Raw genomic sequence first — 18,170 nt, forward strand, 5'->3', positions numbered from 1 at the left:
GCAACAGTACAAGACTGCATTATTGCCACTACTATATATGGGCTATCATCTATGGATGAATTTGCACTGATCCAAGAACCATTTTATTTATTGATCGGTGGGACCAAGTAGAAAGAGTCAAAGAGTACGGTAATCCTATATATATAATACAGTTCCTCTCCCTTAACCTATGGTCTTAAGGGCCCATAAATCTAATCCTCCATCACTTGATGTTTTGAAAATTTGATTGGCATCCAAGTGTTAGGATTGAGTTTCTCTTCACCCAATGGTAAAAGAAAAACTCCTCCACCGTCGCGTTAGGAAAGAGTAATTTTGATTTCATAGATTAGGGATAAGAGTGTAATAATGACACAAGACTCCCATCAAGGGATCACATCATCGACGGTTCCTTTCTCTATGTAATCCCAAGTTTTATGAAAATATTTAAGGTGAAAGTTTTCCATCTTTCTAGGGTTCCTTCTTCACCCATTATTTTTGACAGTGTTATGAAACTCTTTGGAATAGCGATCCACAATGATATTGGGTGTTTAATGGGGCCCGATATGATCCAGTGTATCGACGCTAGATTAGGTCTGCATAGTATGGATAGATTAAAGGGTTTGAAGTTTTTGGCATATTGGTCAAATACTTAACATTTGGTATCAGAACTATATAGGAGAGGCTACCTAGAGTAGAGTGAAAATTCTCAAGAAAATAAGAACAGTCACAGGCAAAAGTTGTGAAAGCTTGATGGTTTGTTATATCTCTAATGGGGACCAAAATGACATTTTTTTGAGTCCTATGCAATCACCAAAACTTGTAGACTAGTGATGGTGGCATGGTAGTTAGAATGTAGGGTCTAAATACCATGAATTGGCATCCGAATCGTTCTCAGATCAATTTGAATCTGAATCAGATCTGGAATTGACCATAATTGGTTGAATTTGATCCGGATCAATTGGAATTGAGATCAGGAATAGGATAGGGATCGAGATCAACATCAAGATCAGCCTCGATGGATTCTGATCAGATCTCTTGGATTCTAGAATTGGAATAAGATTGGCGGACCAAATTTTGATTCCTATCGATTAAAACCGGTGAATCCATACAAGATTTCTAGGGTTCAATCCGAAAGCGGTGACAAAATGAAGGTGGACGATGGACGATTCACGCCGATCCCAATGAACCAATCGGCCAATTATCACGCATGCTTCACGTATCGTATTGATGACTCCATGCAATAATACAGATTTCATTTCATTAGAAACCCCAGTAGTGGACCCTAATCCCACGTGCCTCTTCGTCTCTTCTATCTTTTCAGCTTTTTGGATGATACCTAATAAATAAGAAAAGCTCATCTCATTTAATGAATTTTGAGGTCAGCCAGTTTCATTACACAACGTACGGTACGATTTTTATTACCATTCCACCAATCGACGAGTCCAATACTGGACCTTCCCCTTTTCGTGGCCACAAATAATCCCTAATTTATTATTAATTATTTAACATCGATCACCTTACTTGTGTTCTCCACTTATATATATAACGAGTCAGGAGTGTTCCATTTCCATCTTTGTAGAGAAAGCTAGTTTTTAGGTCGAGAAAATGGAAGACGACAGAGATGTAAGAACGCCATTAATCGATGGGACGAAGCTCACAAACGATCTATCCCCGAGTTTCCTAAGTTCCCTCAGTGACTTGAGGTGCGATTTCTTCCAGAATTTGCCTGACAAGGTGAGGTCTGGCCTTGATCCTGAGGATCCAGTTAGCACTGATCTCTCTGCAGCTAAAGGACTTATCAGAGGTTTCTTTCTCTCTCTCTCTCTCTCTCTCTGTTTCTCAATGCATGTTTGTATGTTTCTCTGTTTCGCAATCTTCCATTTTCATGAGGTGTTTGTCTAGTCCCTTCAGAAGAAACAAACAGAGTATCTTAATTACTTCACGTATTTGTTTGATTGTCCAGAAGTGGATCTGGAACAAAGAATTATACAAGTTTGGATGATCTAGAAAACAGAAAATTTGGGATTTTAATGTATGCTTTTCCGATAGAAAAATGCAGGGGATCTTACGCTACTACGAAATTGAGAGATTAAGTATAAGAGGGATAGAAGAAAACTAGAATAAGAAAAACCTGCAAGAAGGTCTACATTTCAAGGAACAAATGCAGAATTGAACAATTTCTTCAACATTGAAACTCACATTTTGAATCTGGACAAAAAAAAATGCAGTCTTTCTGACATCATAGATTCTCTGTCTTTGTTGCTATAAAAATGTGCGCGTGTACTGCTAGACTGCGAGTGGTATCGATTAATATATATGTAGCACAGATAAACACTTGTCCTTCTTCTTGAGAACCATATGCTTCTGAAATCTGCAGCACTGCAACAGCTTCAGATAAACCTCAAAGGTAAAGGCGATGGGGTTTCTACATGCGAAATCGAAAACAACGTGAACTAGGGGGTTTTAGCCGTGTAGGCTTTATCTAACTGTGCTTGATTTGGCAGGGAGAGGGAGAGGTAAGCTAGCTAGCTAGCGAGAGTGCTCCTAACATTTCATCTAGTTTTATAATTAAAGAGAGATGGAGAAAGGTTGGGTTTGTGAGGAGGATCCGCTGCTGATAGGAACAGAGGGAGAAGGAGTAGATCGAGAAGAAGATGAAGAGGGTGGTGAGTCTCTGCGCGAAGTTAGGGCTAAATTTTTCAGTAGATTTAGCTTGATTTGGAAGGATAACTATGAACTCAATGATTCCTCCTCCATTAAAAAATTCTCCAAGAACAGGAGACGTTCTAAAGGTATGAGCCTCGAGGTCAAGTGTTCTCTTGAACCTCAACTTCCACTTCCCCTGCTCTTCTTTGATTTGTCTTTTCTTCTAGTGTATGATTGTGGCTATTTCGTTCTTTTAATGGCGATTTATTCGTTTTTTTTACGGTTTGAAACAGAGATTTTCATTTTAGTTCGATCTAACCTCATCATTTTCATATTGATAGTCGTCAAATTATTATATGTTCTTCATTTTTACTATATTTGGATGGCAAGAAAAGAAAAAGGAAATTATCTGGTGCTATGGGGCTTTGATCCGTCAGATTAGAATCTGCAGTAGAAGGATAATTGATGCAATAGATTGAAACCCTAAAGCAACATCCAAGCCTACAGTGTAACGTGTAGAACCTTGGCGTATTCTATCAATTCTAAAATAGGATTTGTCCTTATTCCTTAAAAGCTAAAAGGCTTTTTCATTTTTTTATTTCAATATCCCTATTTATGTGTAAGACTCATGGAGCATTTTTGTGAAAATAATCAAATAATTGAAATAATGATTGACTACATATAATAATTTGATGACTATCAACGTGGCATGTTAGATGTGCCAGGCTACACATGGTGCTGGAAGTTACCATAGGCATAATTGTCAATGAGAAATCACGAGAAAGGGGCACGTACGTGACGTACACTGTGTAAATGACATCCGTCATGGGGTTGTGAATCCCACCACTGTTTATCATCTGCACGTACCGTGCGTCCAGATGAACGTATATCTCGTCAATCAGATGTTTATTTTGTTTTCATAAATATCCTTCATTCCCTTGTAAATAGCTAAAAGATAGAACAGGTGGTTGTCTCTCACATAGTCACACGTACGTGGACATGATAATAAAATGGGCAAGAGATGTCTAGGCAAGGTTCTAAGACTCGGGTCTCAGTGGCATCTCGGACAAGTTAGAAATCGAATCTAGCCGAGATCTTGGCGAGTTGGTGCAATTTTATTTTTTTTTACTCGGACCCCCAACTCGGTGGGTTTTACACATATTTTGAGTTTGAAACTTGGTATCCAGCCTATTTCAGGCCATTTAAACACCATGGCATGCCCAGATTTGCCAAAAAACAAGTTCAAATATGAGTTTTACTTTAGACCATAGGTTGGTAGGCGATGAGTCATACTAAAAGTCTAAAACAATCTACTCTATATATAATATAGTAAAACTTAGCAAATTAGCAATCAAAACATTCTGATTAGTACATATCAATCAAAACATTCAAATAAAAAGTACATTACATCAATGTTCACTGAATTTGTTACATAAAATATGATTGAATAATAAATTCATCCTCACATTGATCTACAAAGAATTCTCATGTCATGGAATTACTGTAGTGTTGCACATAGTGTGACACAGCTGCCATATAAGTCTTCTGATCAACATATACCAATCTCCCTATCTTAAGGTACATGGGAGGCTGTTGGTATGAGGTGTAAGATCCACTGCTACTGTCATATTGAGTTTGAGGCATGTATGACTGGTTTGGGACTGGGAATATGTACCCAAAACCTAACCCAGAGCTTTGACTGTCATACTCAGCTGCTGACTGCACATACTAACCATAGGCACTATAATCAGAATCGGTGCTCTTCTGGCCATAGTCATAGCTATGATGATACTGAGATGATTGCCATGACTGATGCTCACTAGTAGTATCTATACTCATGCTTCCGAAACTTGTAAGCATGGTGTTCATACTGCTGTCATCATCCTGAGCATCTGACTGATGTGAGTGTTTGCGACCCTTCTTTCTGTTGTATGTTTTAGGGTGACCACCATGGTCTTGATCTTGAGTGGCATGCGTAAACTGAGACTCACCGGTGAAACGCACAGGGTCCCCCTGCGTTCCCACCTCATACTAGTACTGTTCGCACATCCCCTCATGATGATCATTATAATAACCGTCACTCGGCATGCCACGACCACCACCACCACCATCACCATCACCATCACCATCACCATCACCATCACCATCATCACCATCACCACTGTCATCACCACCACCATCACCATCACCATCACCATCACCATCACCATCACCATCATCACCATCACCACTGTCATCACCACCACCATCATCATCATCATCAGGACTTCCTACAGCAGGCTCAAAAGGTTTCAGTGACTCTGCATGTGCACGCCCCTCTTGCGACGACATATAATCATCAACATCAGTGCCAATTACAGAAGCAATGGTGGGGTCGGGCCTACCCCCAGGCTGATCCATATCAGGTATACCACGATCCCTCACCCACTGGAATAGGGATCCTCATCATCATCAGAGTCCTCTTGGAAAATGTTGGACAATTCAATGGGTTCTTTATCATTGGCCCCAATTCCTTCACGTATGTGCCTCATCCTTAATCTCATATTGTAGTGCACATACACAAGCTGCTCCAGTCGTTCGCTATCCAACCTGTTTCGCCTCTTTGAATGTATCAATGAGAATGTACTCCAGTTGCGCTCACATTCGGAGGATGAACAAGTTTGTGAGAGCACTCTCACTGCTACCTTCCTCAGGTTGGGTGAACTTGTACCATAAAGTACCCACCAGTCGGTTGCATTACATATATAGAATAGTAAGAATATGTACATTCCAAAGAGATAAAATTATAATTCATAAATGTAATATCATGCTACCTACCAGAGTCTGACTTCTGTCTACCCTCCACTGCAGCTTGACCGAAACTTGCTGAGGCCTCTCTAAAGTATTTGATCTATTTTCAATTTGAGACATTAGTATTTCCTATTTAGTAATTACATTCATAAACTAACTACCAAAGTACCAAAGTCCCATACTCTCACCTCATCATTGCAAGCAGATTGTGTCTTTGGATTGAGCTCTAACTTCGCAGTAACAGCTTGAACTGCCTCTAACAATTCTATGTCTAGCCCAAGATCAAGGGAGTAGTGATACTTTGGATTTAAATAGTATGCTGGTAAAGTAGACACCACAAATATGATTTGTTAGTGACTTAATGCCTTTGGATTTTGAATATGTAAATGTAAAAAAGTTATAACATTTAAAGTGTAAAGTATGTTGAACTCACCAGCTTTATGCAATGGATGACTCAAGTACTTCTCCCACCGCTCATCAATGATGTTAGTGTAGGACTTTGCATTTCGAGGTATAGCAGCTCTAACCATTTCCTTCATTTTTTGGATGGCAACATAAATGTGGGCCAAGGTAGGCTTCTTCTCTGTATCAACCATCCTCAGTACTGCCACCACTGGCTCTAATATGCAACCACTTTCCCGAAGCCCTTCCAAAATCCATCACTTGCAATGGTCTGTTGTGTTACCTTTGCATCTTCTGACTTAGAACCTTGCCAACCAAACCATTGTTCACATGCAAACATAGACCTCAGACCTATCGCCTTAGTCTGAAAGCTCTTCAATGCAATGTAATTGGTGGCAAATCGAGTGACACCAGGCCGCACTAAATCTTCATTGCATTTCTCCCTCAACAAGGCTAAAGCATAAGAATGGTTGTATACAAAAGTTGTAACTTGTCTTGCCCTATTTACCACACCCGCCACCAAAGTCTTTTTCCCCATGTCCTTCAGCATCAAATCAATAGAATGGGCTGCACATGGGGTCCAAAAGAGTCGGATCCTCTTACTCTTCTTATTCATCAACTTCTCTCCAACCTTTTTAAAGTTGGAACCATTTTTCGTCACAATTTGGACAACGTTCCTTGGTCCTACCTCCTCCACCACTTGCTCCAATTCCTTATACAAGTATGATGCATCTTTTACATTATTTGATGCATCGATAGACTTCAAGAATACAGTATTTCCATTACAACTCCCCATGAAATTTATGATGGACAGTCTAGTAGATCCAGTCCATCCATCAGCCATAAGAGTAACCCCAGATGTCTCCCACCTTGGCTTCAAACTATCAATGTAATCTTTCAGCTCCTGTACCTCCTGAGGCAAATATACATTGTATAATTCATGTGGTGAAGGTCCCTTCCATCCTGCACCTGCCCTCCCTGCAGCATCAAGGAATGCATTATAGTATGTTCCTTGTGCTACATTGATTGGAATGTCATGGTAAAGCATGAACTTGCTGAAAGCTTTTCGTGCTTCTTCTTGTTTACCACCAAATATTTGTGGGATGGTTGGCTGGTAGGCATCTTGTTGCCTAAAAGTTGTGGGATCCTGCTCAAAAATTGGAGCTTGTACTCGTGGTCGGGTTGAGGGTCGTGGTATATTTCTTGTCCCAATGCTTTTCCTCCTCTCATCTTCTTACACTGGTGCAGCTGAGCCAGATCCACCAGCTCCTGTTGCTTGCTCATATGCTCTTATATTATCAAAATGAAAACTTTGTCTACTCTCAGCCAAAGTCTACTGGTAAATTCTCCATTCAACCTCTGATTGAAACTCACCAGGTGGAGGCCCAATGTCAGTATCATCTCCGCCACGGACCTCTACACCAGTCCTCTCTAGTACTGTTTCATCAAACTCTTGTTGCATTCTTTTTCTCTCAGCTTTCTTTAATCTTCCTCCTTTCAAGTGTTGTGCCATTGCCACTTTCACTTGGATAAGAACATTTGAGCATGAGGCAACATCCTTGCCTGTACCAGACAAGTGTTGCTTTAACCTAGTGGCTCCTCCAGATAGCAACTTCCCACAATAATTGCATTTGGACTTCTTTTTATCTGCGGACAGGAGACTCCATGTTGCCATGCTATATCAGACATTGTGTACAAAATGTCTTATATTTTACACTGTTACATAAAAAAGCATGTATTAATAACCATGGATCACTTAAAGTAAGATATTCAAGACTTAAAGTATGCTATTCATAACTCTTAAACGTAATGTCAAGCTACTAGAACTATGAAATAACTATCTCTTATTTATCCCCTAACCCTAGTATTTATTTCTTAATTAAAAATAATATTTTGAATTTTAAAAAAAAATATTTATACCTTAAAGTATAAGAAAAATATAGTGTAATGATGTATTTGACACCATTTGAAGTTGAATATTATGTACCTATGTTGTACATAATTTTCCATAAGCAATAAGTATTTTTTTTCTTAATATTATATATATATTTTTAATTTTTATAATATATTTATTAAATCTGAAAAATAAAATAAATTTTTTAATGGGTGAAAATAAAAAATTAATCCTTGGGGCTGTAGAGCATCCCAAGTAGTTTAACATATATGAAAATTATTTTCAAACAATCACTATTCATCCTTTTTTTTTCATTTTCTTTTTTCAAATAAATCATTTATTTTTTCAGAAATTATAATAAAAAATTTAATAACTGAAAAATAAATCCGACTCCATCAAGTGATAGATCGGGCAAAGATGTTTAACATATATCAAAACCACATGAATCTAACAAGGATTACACAATTTTTTTTGAAAAAATAGATTTGGGGAAAAATTAGAAAATACCTTTGAAATCCTACAAATAGGTGATGATTCTTGGACTGTTGGAGTTGAATCTTCACTTTGCCACTTGAATCTCACTTCAAACAATGCATTCCAGCCAAGAATTGAAAGAAAGAGGAAGAAATTTGACGGAGAGAGCTGTTTTCCCCTTTGTTTAGAGAGCATGGACAGAACTATCGAGATTTCCGAGTTCTGTCCATTGGCTCTGTTTTATTAAAATGGGCACATGGGTCAAAATGGGCACTTAAAATGGGTAAAGTCCATATATGACCCGATACCGAGATCTCGGCACGGCGAGATATTGAACTTTTCCAACTAAAAAAAATGCAAAAATATGAATCGAGACATCATCGAGATCTCGACTGAGAAAATGTAGTTTTAGGAACCGTATGGCATCTCGTCTCGAGATCTCACGAAACTGAGAAACTCGGCGAGATCTCGCGAGTTCTCGAACCATGCTATTAGGTCGCATGGTTTCTACACTAGTGTCTGGGCCAACGGGAGAGTGCACCTCAGTATCAACCCAAGGGGCAAGGGCATCATTTCATGATGTCTTGTGAGAGGGCATGACCAAGCAGGGATCTTTTTCCTTAATAAGATTTAGGGTAAATATCATCCCTCTCCCCTCTAAGTGTCTATAATATCAAACCCCTCCCCCAAGTTTTGTCTAATGATAATGCCCTCTCCTACTTTTGAAAGATTCTATCAACCGTACCCTAAGTGACTAACGGTGTTATAATAGCAATTCAAAAGAAGATATTACCCTTTAATTAGAGTTAATAAAAGAAGGTGGAGAAAGAAGAAGGCGCCATTGATGAACTGCAAGCATCCTCCACCATTGACGACCTTCAAGCATCTTCCGCCATTGACAACCTTCAAACATCGAACGCCTACAACGTGCGGTGATCATTATGGATACTTAGAGGGAAGGGGCACGCGCAATGACTGTCGCACCCCTAGAAAGATGGAAATGACCAGCGGTGCGGTGGTCATTTCACACACCCCTATGTCTGGGTGTAGGGGTGACGTGCATTGCATGACCCAGTGGCATTCTCTTTCCCTAAAAAATGTATGTAAAGGGAAAAATAACTTCATGCCCATGAAGATTCCCTGGCTTCTACCAAACGAAAAATCACCCTTTCTTAAAAACATGTGATAATCTACATGTGGAAGGCGCGACATCCAATGGTGTCTAGCTCCATATGTTGGACATCGCGCCTTCCGTGTGTCAAGCTCCCAGGCCCTCACTGGCAGATGATGGCATGGAGAGGATTTATTTCCGTAAAAGTGTTAATCTACTTCTGATTATTTCAGTCTATTGAGATTACATGGTATTAGGACCACATAGCAAAATCTTGTAATTAGGCAAGAGAGTGGTGTATCTCCCTAATTTGTCCGGGTGCATACAAATGATCCGACTTGACCAGGTTTTTAAAAATCAGGATTCAGGTTAGAATTGGCCGAGGCTGATCCTAATTCTGGCCATTCTGATTCAGCCGATCTCCTTCAAAAAAATTAGGGTCAGGGACTTGAAGGGTGTTTTGCCCGATTTTGGCCAATTTCTCACTGATCCTAGATCAAATCAAAATCGTTCGGGACTGATCCAGAGCTCGATTCTGGGTTTTTAAACCGAACCGTGGACCTGACTCAATCAATGGTCTTAGGTAGGTACCTTAATCTGTCTTGTTCAATATCAATATGGATTGATCATATCAGATCGGATCAAATTCTTTTGCCTCTCAAAAATACCGATACCTTGGTTTTTTTTACACCATTCTACCCACCCTGCACCAATACCACTGCTACGGTATTGGTCTGGACTATTTTGCCTCTCAAAAAACCGACACCCAATTTTTTGGGGACAATTTTATCCTCCCTTGTAACATTATTACTGCTAAATTAATAACGGTTATCAATATCGGTCATGGTCGATCCTGATACCGATACCTTAATCCGTGGACCTAGAGCCTAGAGGATGACTCCATTTAGATGTGACATGCAAAAAATTGCTAGCTCGGTTGGTTGGAGGCATTGCAAGTTGAGTGCATGTCTCCTAAGAGGTCAAGGGATCGACTCACCATCTGGATTGCATCTTGTGCCAAAAAGGCAACCCTCCCCCCCCCCCCCTCAAGCAGTGTGTTCAAGCAGGGGTAGGATAGTCATTTCTACTTCCTTTATTAGATGTATTTGACGTCAAGTACAGACAGTATAATTGAGAGGATGAAGATCCTGGGCTTGTCTTAGCCTTCCTTCTTAGCTTGTAGTTGGCCTGTAGGCCCTTGAGTAGGATAGGCTACAATAAAATAAAATAAAATAAAAATTTAGACGTACGTGAAGGCACGCCCCGCCGTTACTGGATTAGAACCAATTCCAGGTCTTTTGCTCTACATGAAAGAGTGAAAGACCAAGTCCTTATGGTCGACAGGTCAAAGCACTCTTTGATAAAACCAAAAAGCACAAAAAAAACAGAATTTTCAGTAAAAATCAGGTATTCTGGTTAGAATTTGAGAGAAGCGCCAACAGACAGGCATCCACACATTCTTTCATGTTCTGCAGTTCCATTTTCAATTTCTACGTGAGCTGTGAAAATGAACCAACGCAGGAAGCCGCTTTAACTCTTTCTTCTCCTGTAGATGAAATACACACAAACAGATTCTAGTTTTTGGTTTTGAACTTCGGATTCATATAAGTTGATAGATCGATTGAACTCTTATTAGACCAAAAAGAAAGATTAGTTTTAATTGGAAGTCTGAAACTGATGGGAGAAAATTCGGACGTCAAGAAGCCATTGTTGTTGAATGAAGAATGGCAAAAGCCCGACGATAACCGTCCACGAGTGAGTCACCGGAACTCTGTGAACGCCATAATTGGCGATTTCAATGCCAAATTGCCCGACAAGCTTAGATCAGGCCTTGATCCCGAGGACCTTTTCCACGTTGATTTATCTAAAACCAAAAGCTTAAACCAGGGTAAAGCTCGTTCTCTCCCTCTTTCTCAGCTCTTCTGCGTTTCACACGTGTAAAAATGAAGGCACGTGAAGTTCTTGATTAATGCATTTTGCTTCTTTGGATTTTGTACTATTGCAGCTCTTCTCCTGCTTCTTTGGATTTTGCAGTTCTTCCCCTGTTTCTTTGGATTTTGCTGCTTCTGTGCATATTTGTTTGGTTTTCTTACAAAACATGATCTTGTCCTAGAGCTGGTAATATGACTGGAAAAATCTATTCTCTTAATTAGATTACAATGATTATTATTGGTTGAGATTTGCATTGTGAGTAAAATAATACATGATGAGCTTACTATATCCATGTAGAGAGATTAAAAATGGCAGATCCATTCAGTCATGAAAAGAAAATGACAATTCTATGCAGAGTTTCGATTTCTGATCAAGGAAAATTGTTTAGGTTGTAAGATTCAGAAACATAATTGAAAGAAAAGAGTTGGAATCCATGGATAAGTCATGCCACAACTCTTGAGTCTAGGATGGTCAAATATTAGACAATAGGAAGGGAATAGTTACAAGGACAAATAATATATCAAATTTGTACCATTCCAAGATGCTAATGTATCTCCCCAAATTGCAACTTGATGTGAAGAGCAGTGAATTGCTCATTTAAAATGTTTTTTATACAGATCTTACTATGCATTTCTTCCTCTGCTTTTGGAGACTCTGTTGAATGATACTATTACGTAGAAACTGATAGCTTCAGGCATTGGCCTATTGTAAAGAAAATTTCATAATTCCTAATTATCATAATCTCATAGAAATTTCATCTAATTCAGATATGTATTTTCTGAGCCTTTTATTTAATTTTAAGCTTAACATTTTTTAGCAATTCCAGATATGGTTTTGATCAAGGAATATGAATTGCTGTGAGTTTTATTTTTACAGTTTTAATGCTAAGACAAAACATAACATTTTTGTCAAATAATAGAACTGTAAAAGGTCCATGGATCATCTAACAGACGTCAGGTTGTTCAAACTCGGAGCAGAATATAATTAGCAGAAGTCGTTGTACTTTATCTGCAATTTGTAGTGAGGGCAGAAACAGAGATATAACAGTTTCTTGTCTATCCAAAATTTTAAAAAAAAATGATTTTCTCTTTGTCAGTCTTGAAACCAGGATCAAGGTCAGAATCCACCAAGCAGAGTTGACATGTTGTTGTCTACTTTTACATTTAGTAGCATTACAAAAAAAAAGTTATTTTCTCTTTTTCCCCTTTTAATTAATCAGTCACTTTTCCTCACAGTTGGATCTATTCCAAATTTGCTCTGGATGAAGTTTCATCTTGTTTGAATGATCAAGAACAAGTAAAAAGATTATGTTTCAGGTTTTTGTGTATAGTTAATTAAGACAAGTATAGACTCTCATTCTGCTGTTTCTTGCTTGGAATAGACAGAAGAATTAACATATGCTTGTGTCCTGCGTAACCATAGGTTAAATCAGGAAACTTAGAACAAGTGAATTGCCGGTATCTATTGGATCCACTTTTAGTCCTTCATAGCCAATTTAAGGCTATTTTGTTTTAGAGAACTTCTTGCTACAGACAATAGTCCTTGTCTTTGCTCTTAGGTGAGTTTTCTTAGTTTTGATGCATTATGCATTTCAACCAAGAATAGCAATATTTCTCAGCTGTTTTCTTAATGACAATCTCGTCAACTTGTCAATTGGTTCAATTCTTAGGCTCTCTGCTTCTTTCTTGGACTTGGTGCAAACGACAGTGGTTAGGGGTTAATGGTGAACAAATCCTACTCTAAATTAGTGTTTCTCTTTTCCTTTGGGTATAGATTGATGTTCCTCTTAATAGGGTCTCCAACATGTTTTTTAGCTCTTTTTGATCGACTGTTCCTGCTGTTCATGTCCGTCCATCTCTACCATACACATTACCATGAAGTGTCTTCAAAATTTTATGGTGTTTTTATCTTAACTAATTAAAAGTGGCCAAAATATTACTAATTGAAACTGAAATCCAGAATGTAGCTATATTGAAAAAACAGTCTCTCACTGAAGATTACAGTGATTTGCAATGTCACTTCTATTTGATGCTTTATTTTCTTTTTCCCTTTCTCCTTTTGAGGAATGTTAAGAACTATATCCATGAAGTATTTGAAAGTAGAGGATATTCCTATCTTTAAAACAATTTAAACCTATAAGGGACATAACCCAGAAGCTGCAATCAATTATGACATCACAACTTGCAAAGGAGCCGTTGGCTTGATCTCCTATATGATGGATGATAGCCCAAGAACAGAAGATCCCACTAGCTCCATCAATCACTTCTGTGAAGCTTTTCATAAAATAAAAATCTAGACATTTTCCTTCATTTAACTTTCTTTCCTGACCTTGTCCCATAATTCCAACTCTTCCTCTTTGTTTCAGGGGAAAAGGAATACTATGAAAAACAGTTTGCAACCCTAAAATCCTTTGAGGAAGTTGACTCTTTAGAAACAACCAACAGCATCGACGAGGCTCTAGAACATGATCAAGAAGCCAAACATGAAAGAGCAATGATGATATCCAATTATGCGAATATTCTCTTGCTGGCATGTAAGGTAACATAAGGATAGAGACCCTGCAAGGTTTATGTCCGGGGCTACTTGGATTTGTTGTACTTAACTCTTCACCTACATGAACTGCAGATCTATGCTACAGTAAGGAGTGGGTCAATTGCTATTGCAGCTTCTACACTTGATTCTCTACTGGATCTTATGGCTGGTGGAATTCTTTGGTTCACACATTTGTCAATGAAAAATATAAACATCTACAAATATCCTATTGGAAAGTTGAGGGTGCAACCAGTAGGCATTATTATTTTTGCAGCTGTTATGGCTACTCTTGGTATGTCTTTCTGTAACCTGTTTATCTTCATGGAGAACATTTCTTGCTTTGGAGTTGGATTTGCTTCATTAAGAAATTCAATTGGTGAAATATGAAAAAGCCCTTAAGCTGTATAATATTTGAAAAGAAAAATGAAGAAATTTTTTAATACCATTTCACAACTGCTGACACAAGTTACCTTCTAAAGATATGTATGTTTGTATTACGGCTGGATATTGTAGTATTTGACTGATAAAATACAGAAATGCTTCATATCACAGCTTATCCCTATGGACATAACTATGTTACAAGATTTAATGAGGTGTAATTTGTGTTAGTGTTGTTGGCGTGGTGAGGTACATCCTTAAGTATGTACCTGATTCAGTTGAGAGGTGCACTAAGCATGAGCGTGAATGGAATTACTTTGTCTACTGTAATATTTATTACAATTTTTATCATTTCTTTTGTAGATTGCTTGCATATCACTAACCTTTTGAATTGCTTTGGTTCCTTAAAACTGTATTCCCTTTTTGTCATCTTTGCAGGCTTTCAGGTACTGGTGCAAGCTGTAGAACAACTGATAAAAAATGAACCTTCTGAAAAGATGACCTCAGAACAGCTTGTGTGGTTGTATGCGATTATGCTTTCTGCTACTGTGATAAAACTTGGCCTCTGGATCTATTGCAGAACCTCAGGAAACAAGATAGTCCGTGCTTATGCAGAGGTTTTCCCACTAAGCATCTAATTTTAGCCATCTTGTTAATTTTTATGTGTTTTCTAATTCAGTTTTGTACTTTCTGAAAGTTCATATTTTTTCTAACTAATGCTGATGTCTAGGATCACTATTTCGATGTCGTAACAAACATCGTTGGTTTAGTTGCTGCTGTTCTTGGTGATAAATTCTACTGGTGGATTGACCCTGTTGGTGCAATTATTCTTGCCATTTATACAATTTCAAACTGGTCTGGGACAGTACTAGAAAATGCAGGTCTCTCTCTCTCTCTGTGTGAGGTGTCAAATTTCAGGGTGGCTCCTTTTTTAAGTAACTTAGCTTTGCCACTACCTCTGCTGAAGTTTCTTTGAATGGTATAGTATAAACACATTCAACTCAACTTAGTCAATGAAGCTTATGCTAAATGTTGAAACTTCCACGAGAAGTATTACTTGCAATGTCTAAGGTTCCTCTCTTGTCTAATTTTTGCCAAAGGAATTTCATAGAACAAGTTTATGATGTCAATATCTAAAATGTCAACTGTACTCTTGCTTACTTGCCATATTTTACAATATGATCCTATCTGTACGACTAATTCACCATTTTGCTTCTTGATGCAGCTTCTCTGGTGGGGCAGTCAGCCCCACCTGAAGTCTTACAGAAATTGACATACTTGGTCATAAGGCACCATCCTAAAATCAAGCGCGTTGACACAGTTCGAGCCTACACTTTTGGTGTTCTTTATTTTGTAGAGGTCAGTTAATTTCAACTTCTACCATATGGTTTTTCTTTTAATAACAATTACTGTTTAGCTAATTAATGAGTTAAGGCACCACCAGCATGCCACACCATCTTTCTTTTTGGTACCTATCTGTAAACTTTTTAATTCTTCTAGTTCTCATTTACATACTCACCATTGTTCAGCTAAGGGCTCTCTATCTTTAGTCTTGACTGGAAAAGTTTAAAATGAAAATTTACAGGTTGACATTGAACTTCCTGAAGATTTGCCACTGAAAGAAGCCCACGCAATTGGAGAATCTTTGCAAATAAAGATTGAGGAGCTTTCTGAAGTTGAGCGAGCATTTGTTCATCTTGATTTTGAGTGTGATCACAAACCAGAGCACTCTATTCTTAGCAAGCTTCCTAACACTCAGCCTTGAATTTTAAACTCAACACAAACAACACACGCCACACACAAACATGCCATTCTAAGTGGTTACTGTCTCTCTTTGTTTTTTTTTTGGGTTGTAAATGGCTGTTATGAGTGAGGTTCTAGTTAAGAGGACAAGTGAGATGTTAAGCCCTCCATATGGTCTTTATAAAATTGTACTTTTTGAAGAACAAATGTTATTTGGATAGTGGAAAACAAAGATGTTTTTTTCTCAATTGGGTTCTCACAATTTTCTCAGTAATGGAGGTGACTTAGAACAGGTAGATTTTAAAATCTGTAAACATGAAATGCAGTGAGGACACATTTTGAAGAAAATCAGATGCAAGCTTATTTCAAAATTCATATCCCTAATGCTTACAATACTAAACTTAGCACACTTTGAATTTGTACTATTCACCTCTGTATAGTGTTGGGTGGGTGGGTTGGTTTATTTGAAGTGGAGAGATATTTGAAACAGATAAGATTTGGGGCTCAAAAGTTTTAAGTGAGAATGAAAGGATGCATCAACTAATATGGTTTCTGATAGTAGGATCACAATAGCCACTGATTCAATGGCCTCAGCTTATCACAATCTCTGGCTTTATTACTAGCCATCGCTTCTTCACTATTCAATGATCCTTTCTTGTCGAGATTTTGACTACAGAATTTGTTTCTTCAAGCTCAAATAGCAAATCTTGAGCTTGACACCTCTTTCGAACACTTCTCGATCTTCTTAACAATACTCTCCCTTCACACCAAGCTGAAATGACACACTACTACATTCTCCTAATGGTTTGTATTTTGCACCTTATTGCTTTATTGGCTTCTCTGTATCTCAACTTCTAGAGCTTCTCTTCCTCGATGATCCAATTCTGACCCATATGGAACGGTCAATTTCAGGGTTTTTAGGACCGATTCCATCCGATTTGATCCCTGATTCGGAGTTTAAAATCCTTGACCACAATTTAAACTCCATGACATTAGTAACCAACATTATATATGCCCACACCCAAGCACTTATGGGACCGATGTGGGACTATTGTACGTAACAAAAAGAATGTCATTACATGTAGAAATGTAGGAGAAAAGTTCTAGGGAGTGTACCACCGCCATGTCCATACACAATGGGAGAAAAATGACCACCTCACCCGTATAAAAACCATAATTCCACCTCCTCTCATTGGCCTCTGCGTACAGGCAAGGGCCATGCTCCCCCACAAAGAACGGTCTCCCAAAAATATATTATTGACTTTGCCTTTGAAATTTTACAAAACGCCAGTTGGGCCAAAACCTTATAATGCAATGGTTGGAATTGCAAGGTTACCTTTGCCGATGGTAAAAGCCCGCGGAGTTGCACCACAAACACTTCCTATGTGGGCTTTTGGAAAAGACCTTTTGGTTTTGATCATAGTTTTCTTTCACCGCAGGTGAAGGAGGAATCCTGTCGCCATTGCCATTGGTATCGTACTAATTGTTTTATGAATCTGTCTCTGCTGATATCGAAATCAATCTGAATCAGCTCGTATTGATTGGGAATCGACTTGCAAGGCTTGCAAATATCACTTTTTGGGGTTGGACTCTGGATCGGTTGGCCCAGTATCAATCAGGACGTATTGTATCGGCTTGTATAAGTTTGGATCAGCCCAATAGCTACCCTTATTGGTTTGAACCTCCAATATCCACCCGTGGTTTGTAGGTATTTTATGATGTGATCCAGATCAAACTGTATAAGAGGATATGATTCCACAAAATCGGATTTGGATTGTTTCAAAACCACAAAATAAGGAAAGCCAGCCTAGGATAAGATAATTGTGGGAGAGGATTAATGAGGTGTGTTGCCACCGGAATCTGACCAGATGATGTGGAGTCCTGCAAAAGAAGACGCACAAGAGTATCCTGGAGAGGACTCCGAGGTGGGATGCTCTGATGCCTAAGTCAACAGAACAGTAAGTAGAGAGGGAGTACGGAAAGAGTTAGAGCCTGAGTATAAAAGTGAATACCTCTCTGGGTCCCTCTCACTTTTCTTTATAATTGTGACGGTTACAGAGATGTTGGCCCTTATGCCTCCTACCACATGTCTGAGTAAGAAGAAAGAATGTGCGCCATGTTCCCTTGATTTGGGGAGCGTTCCCTGCGAGGTCACGGGTTGCTTGTTGGAGTCCATTCAAATATGGGAGTGGAGTCATTTGGAGTTTTGAGGCTCAAGTAACCTCTACTTCTACGTGTCTCCTGCCTGTTGGGGAGCCGTTATTTGGTACAACAGATGCCCCCCACTCC

General features: G+C 38.7%; 1 protein-coding gene across 3 annotated transcripts; it reads left to right on the top strand.

Annotated features, from left to right (window-relative positions):
* Positions 1-1,549: 1,549 nt before the first annotated feature.
* Positions 1,550-15,957, top strand: LOC122643957 (metal tolerance protein 4-like). Of its 3 annotated transcripts, none has more exons than XM_043837536.1 (7): positions 1,550-1,783; positions 13,594-13,766; positions 13,854-14,052; positions 14,577-14,755; positions 14,869-15,019; positions 15,364-15,497; positions 15,724-15,957. In XM_043837536.1, the coding sequence occupies exons 1-7, from the start codon at positions 1,585-1,587 to the stop codon at positions 15,901-15,903; spliced, it is 1,215 nt and encodes a 404-aa protein (XP_043693471.1). In that variant the 5' UTR covers positions 1,550-1,584; the 3' UTR covers positions 15,904-15,957. The 3 variants fall into 3 exon arrangements, with proteins under 3 accessions (XP_043693471.1, XP_043693469.1, XP_043693470.1); XM_043837534.1 differs by lacking the exon at positions 1,550-1,783 and adding an exon at positions 2,557-2,771; XM_043837535.1 differs by lacking the exon at positions 1,550-1,783 and adding an exon at positions 10,901-11,184.
* The last annotated feature ends 2,213 nt before the right edge of the window (positions 15,958-18,170 follow it).

Source organism: Telopea speciosissima, chromosome 10 (assembly GCF_018873765.1).
Source record: "Telopea speciosissima isolate NSW1024214 ecotype Mountain lineage chromosome 10, Tspe_v1, whole genome shotgun sequence".
In the NCBI taxonomy this organism is placed as follows: Eukaryota; Viridiplantae; Streptophyta; class Magnoliopsida; order Proteales; family Proteaceae; genus Telopea; species Telopea speciosissima.

Excerpts from the sequence above, each read along its gene's own strand:
- LOC122643957 (XM_043837534.1), top strand. The coding sequence starts at position 2,558 with ATGGAGAAAGGTTGGGTTTGTGAGGAGGATCCGCTGCTGATAGGAACA. Across the intron at positions 14,053-14,576 it reads AGCTGTTATGGCTACTCTTG|GCTTTCAGGTACTGGTGCAA; the intron begins GTATGTCTTTCT and ends TCATCTTTGCAG. Across the intron at positions 15,020-15,363 it reads GACAGTACTAGAAAATGCAG|CTTCTCTGGTGGGGCAGTCA; the intron begins GTCTCTCTCTCT and ends TTCTTGATGCAG.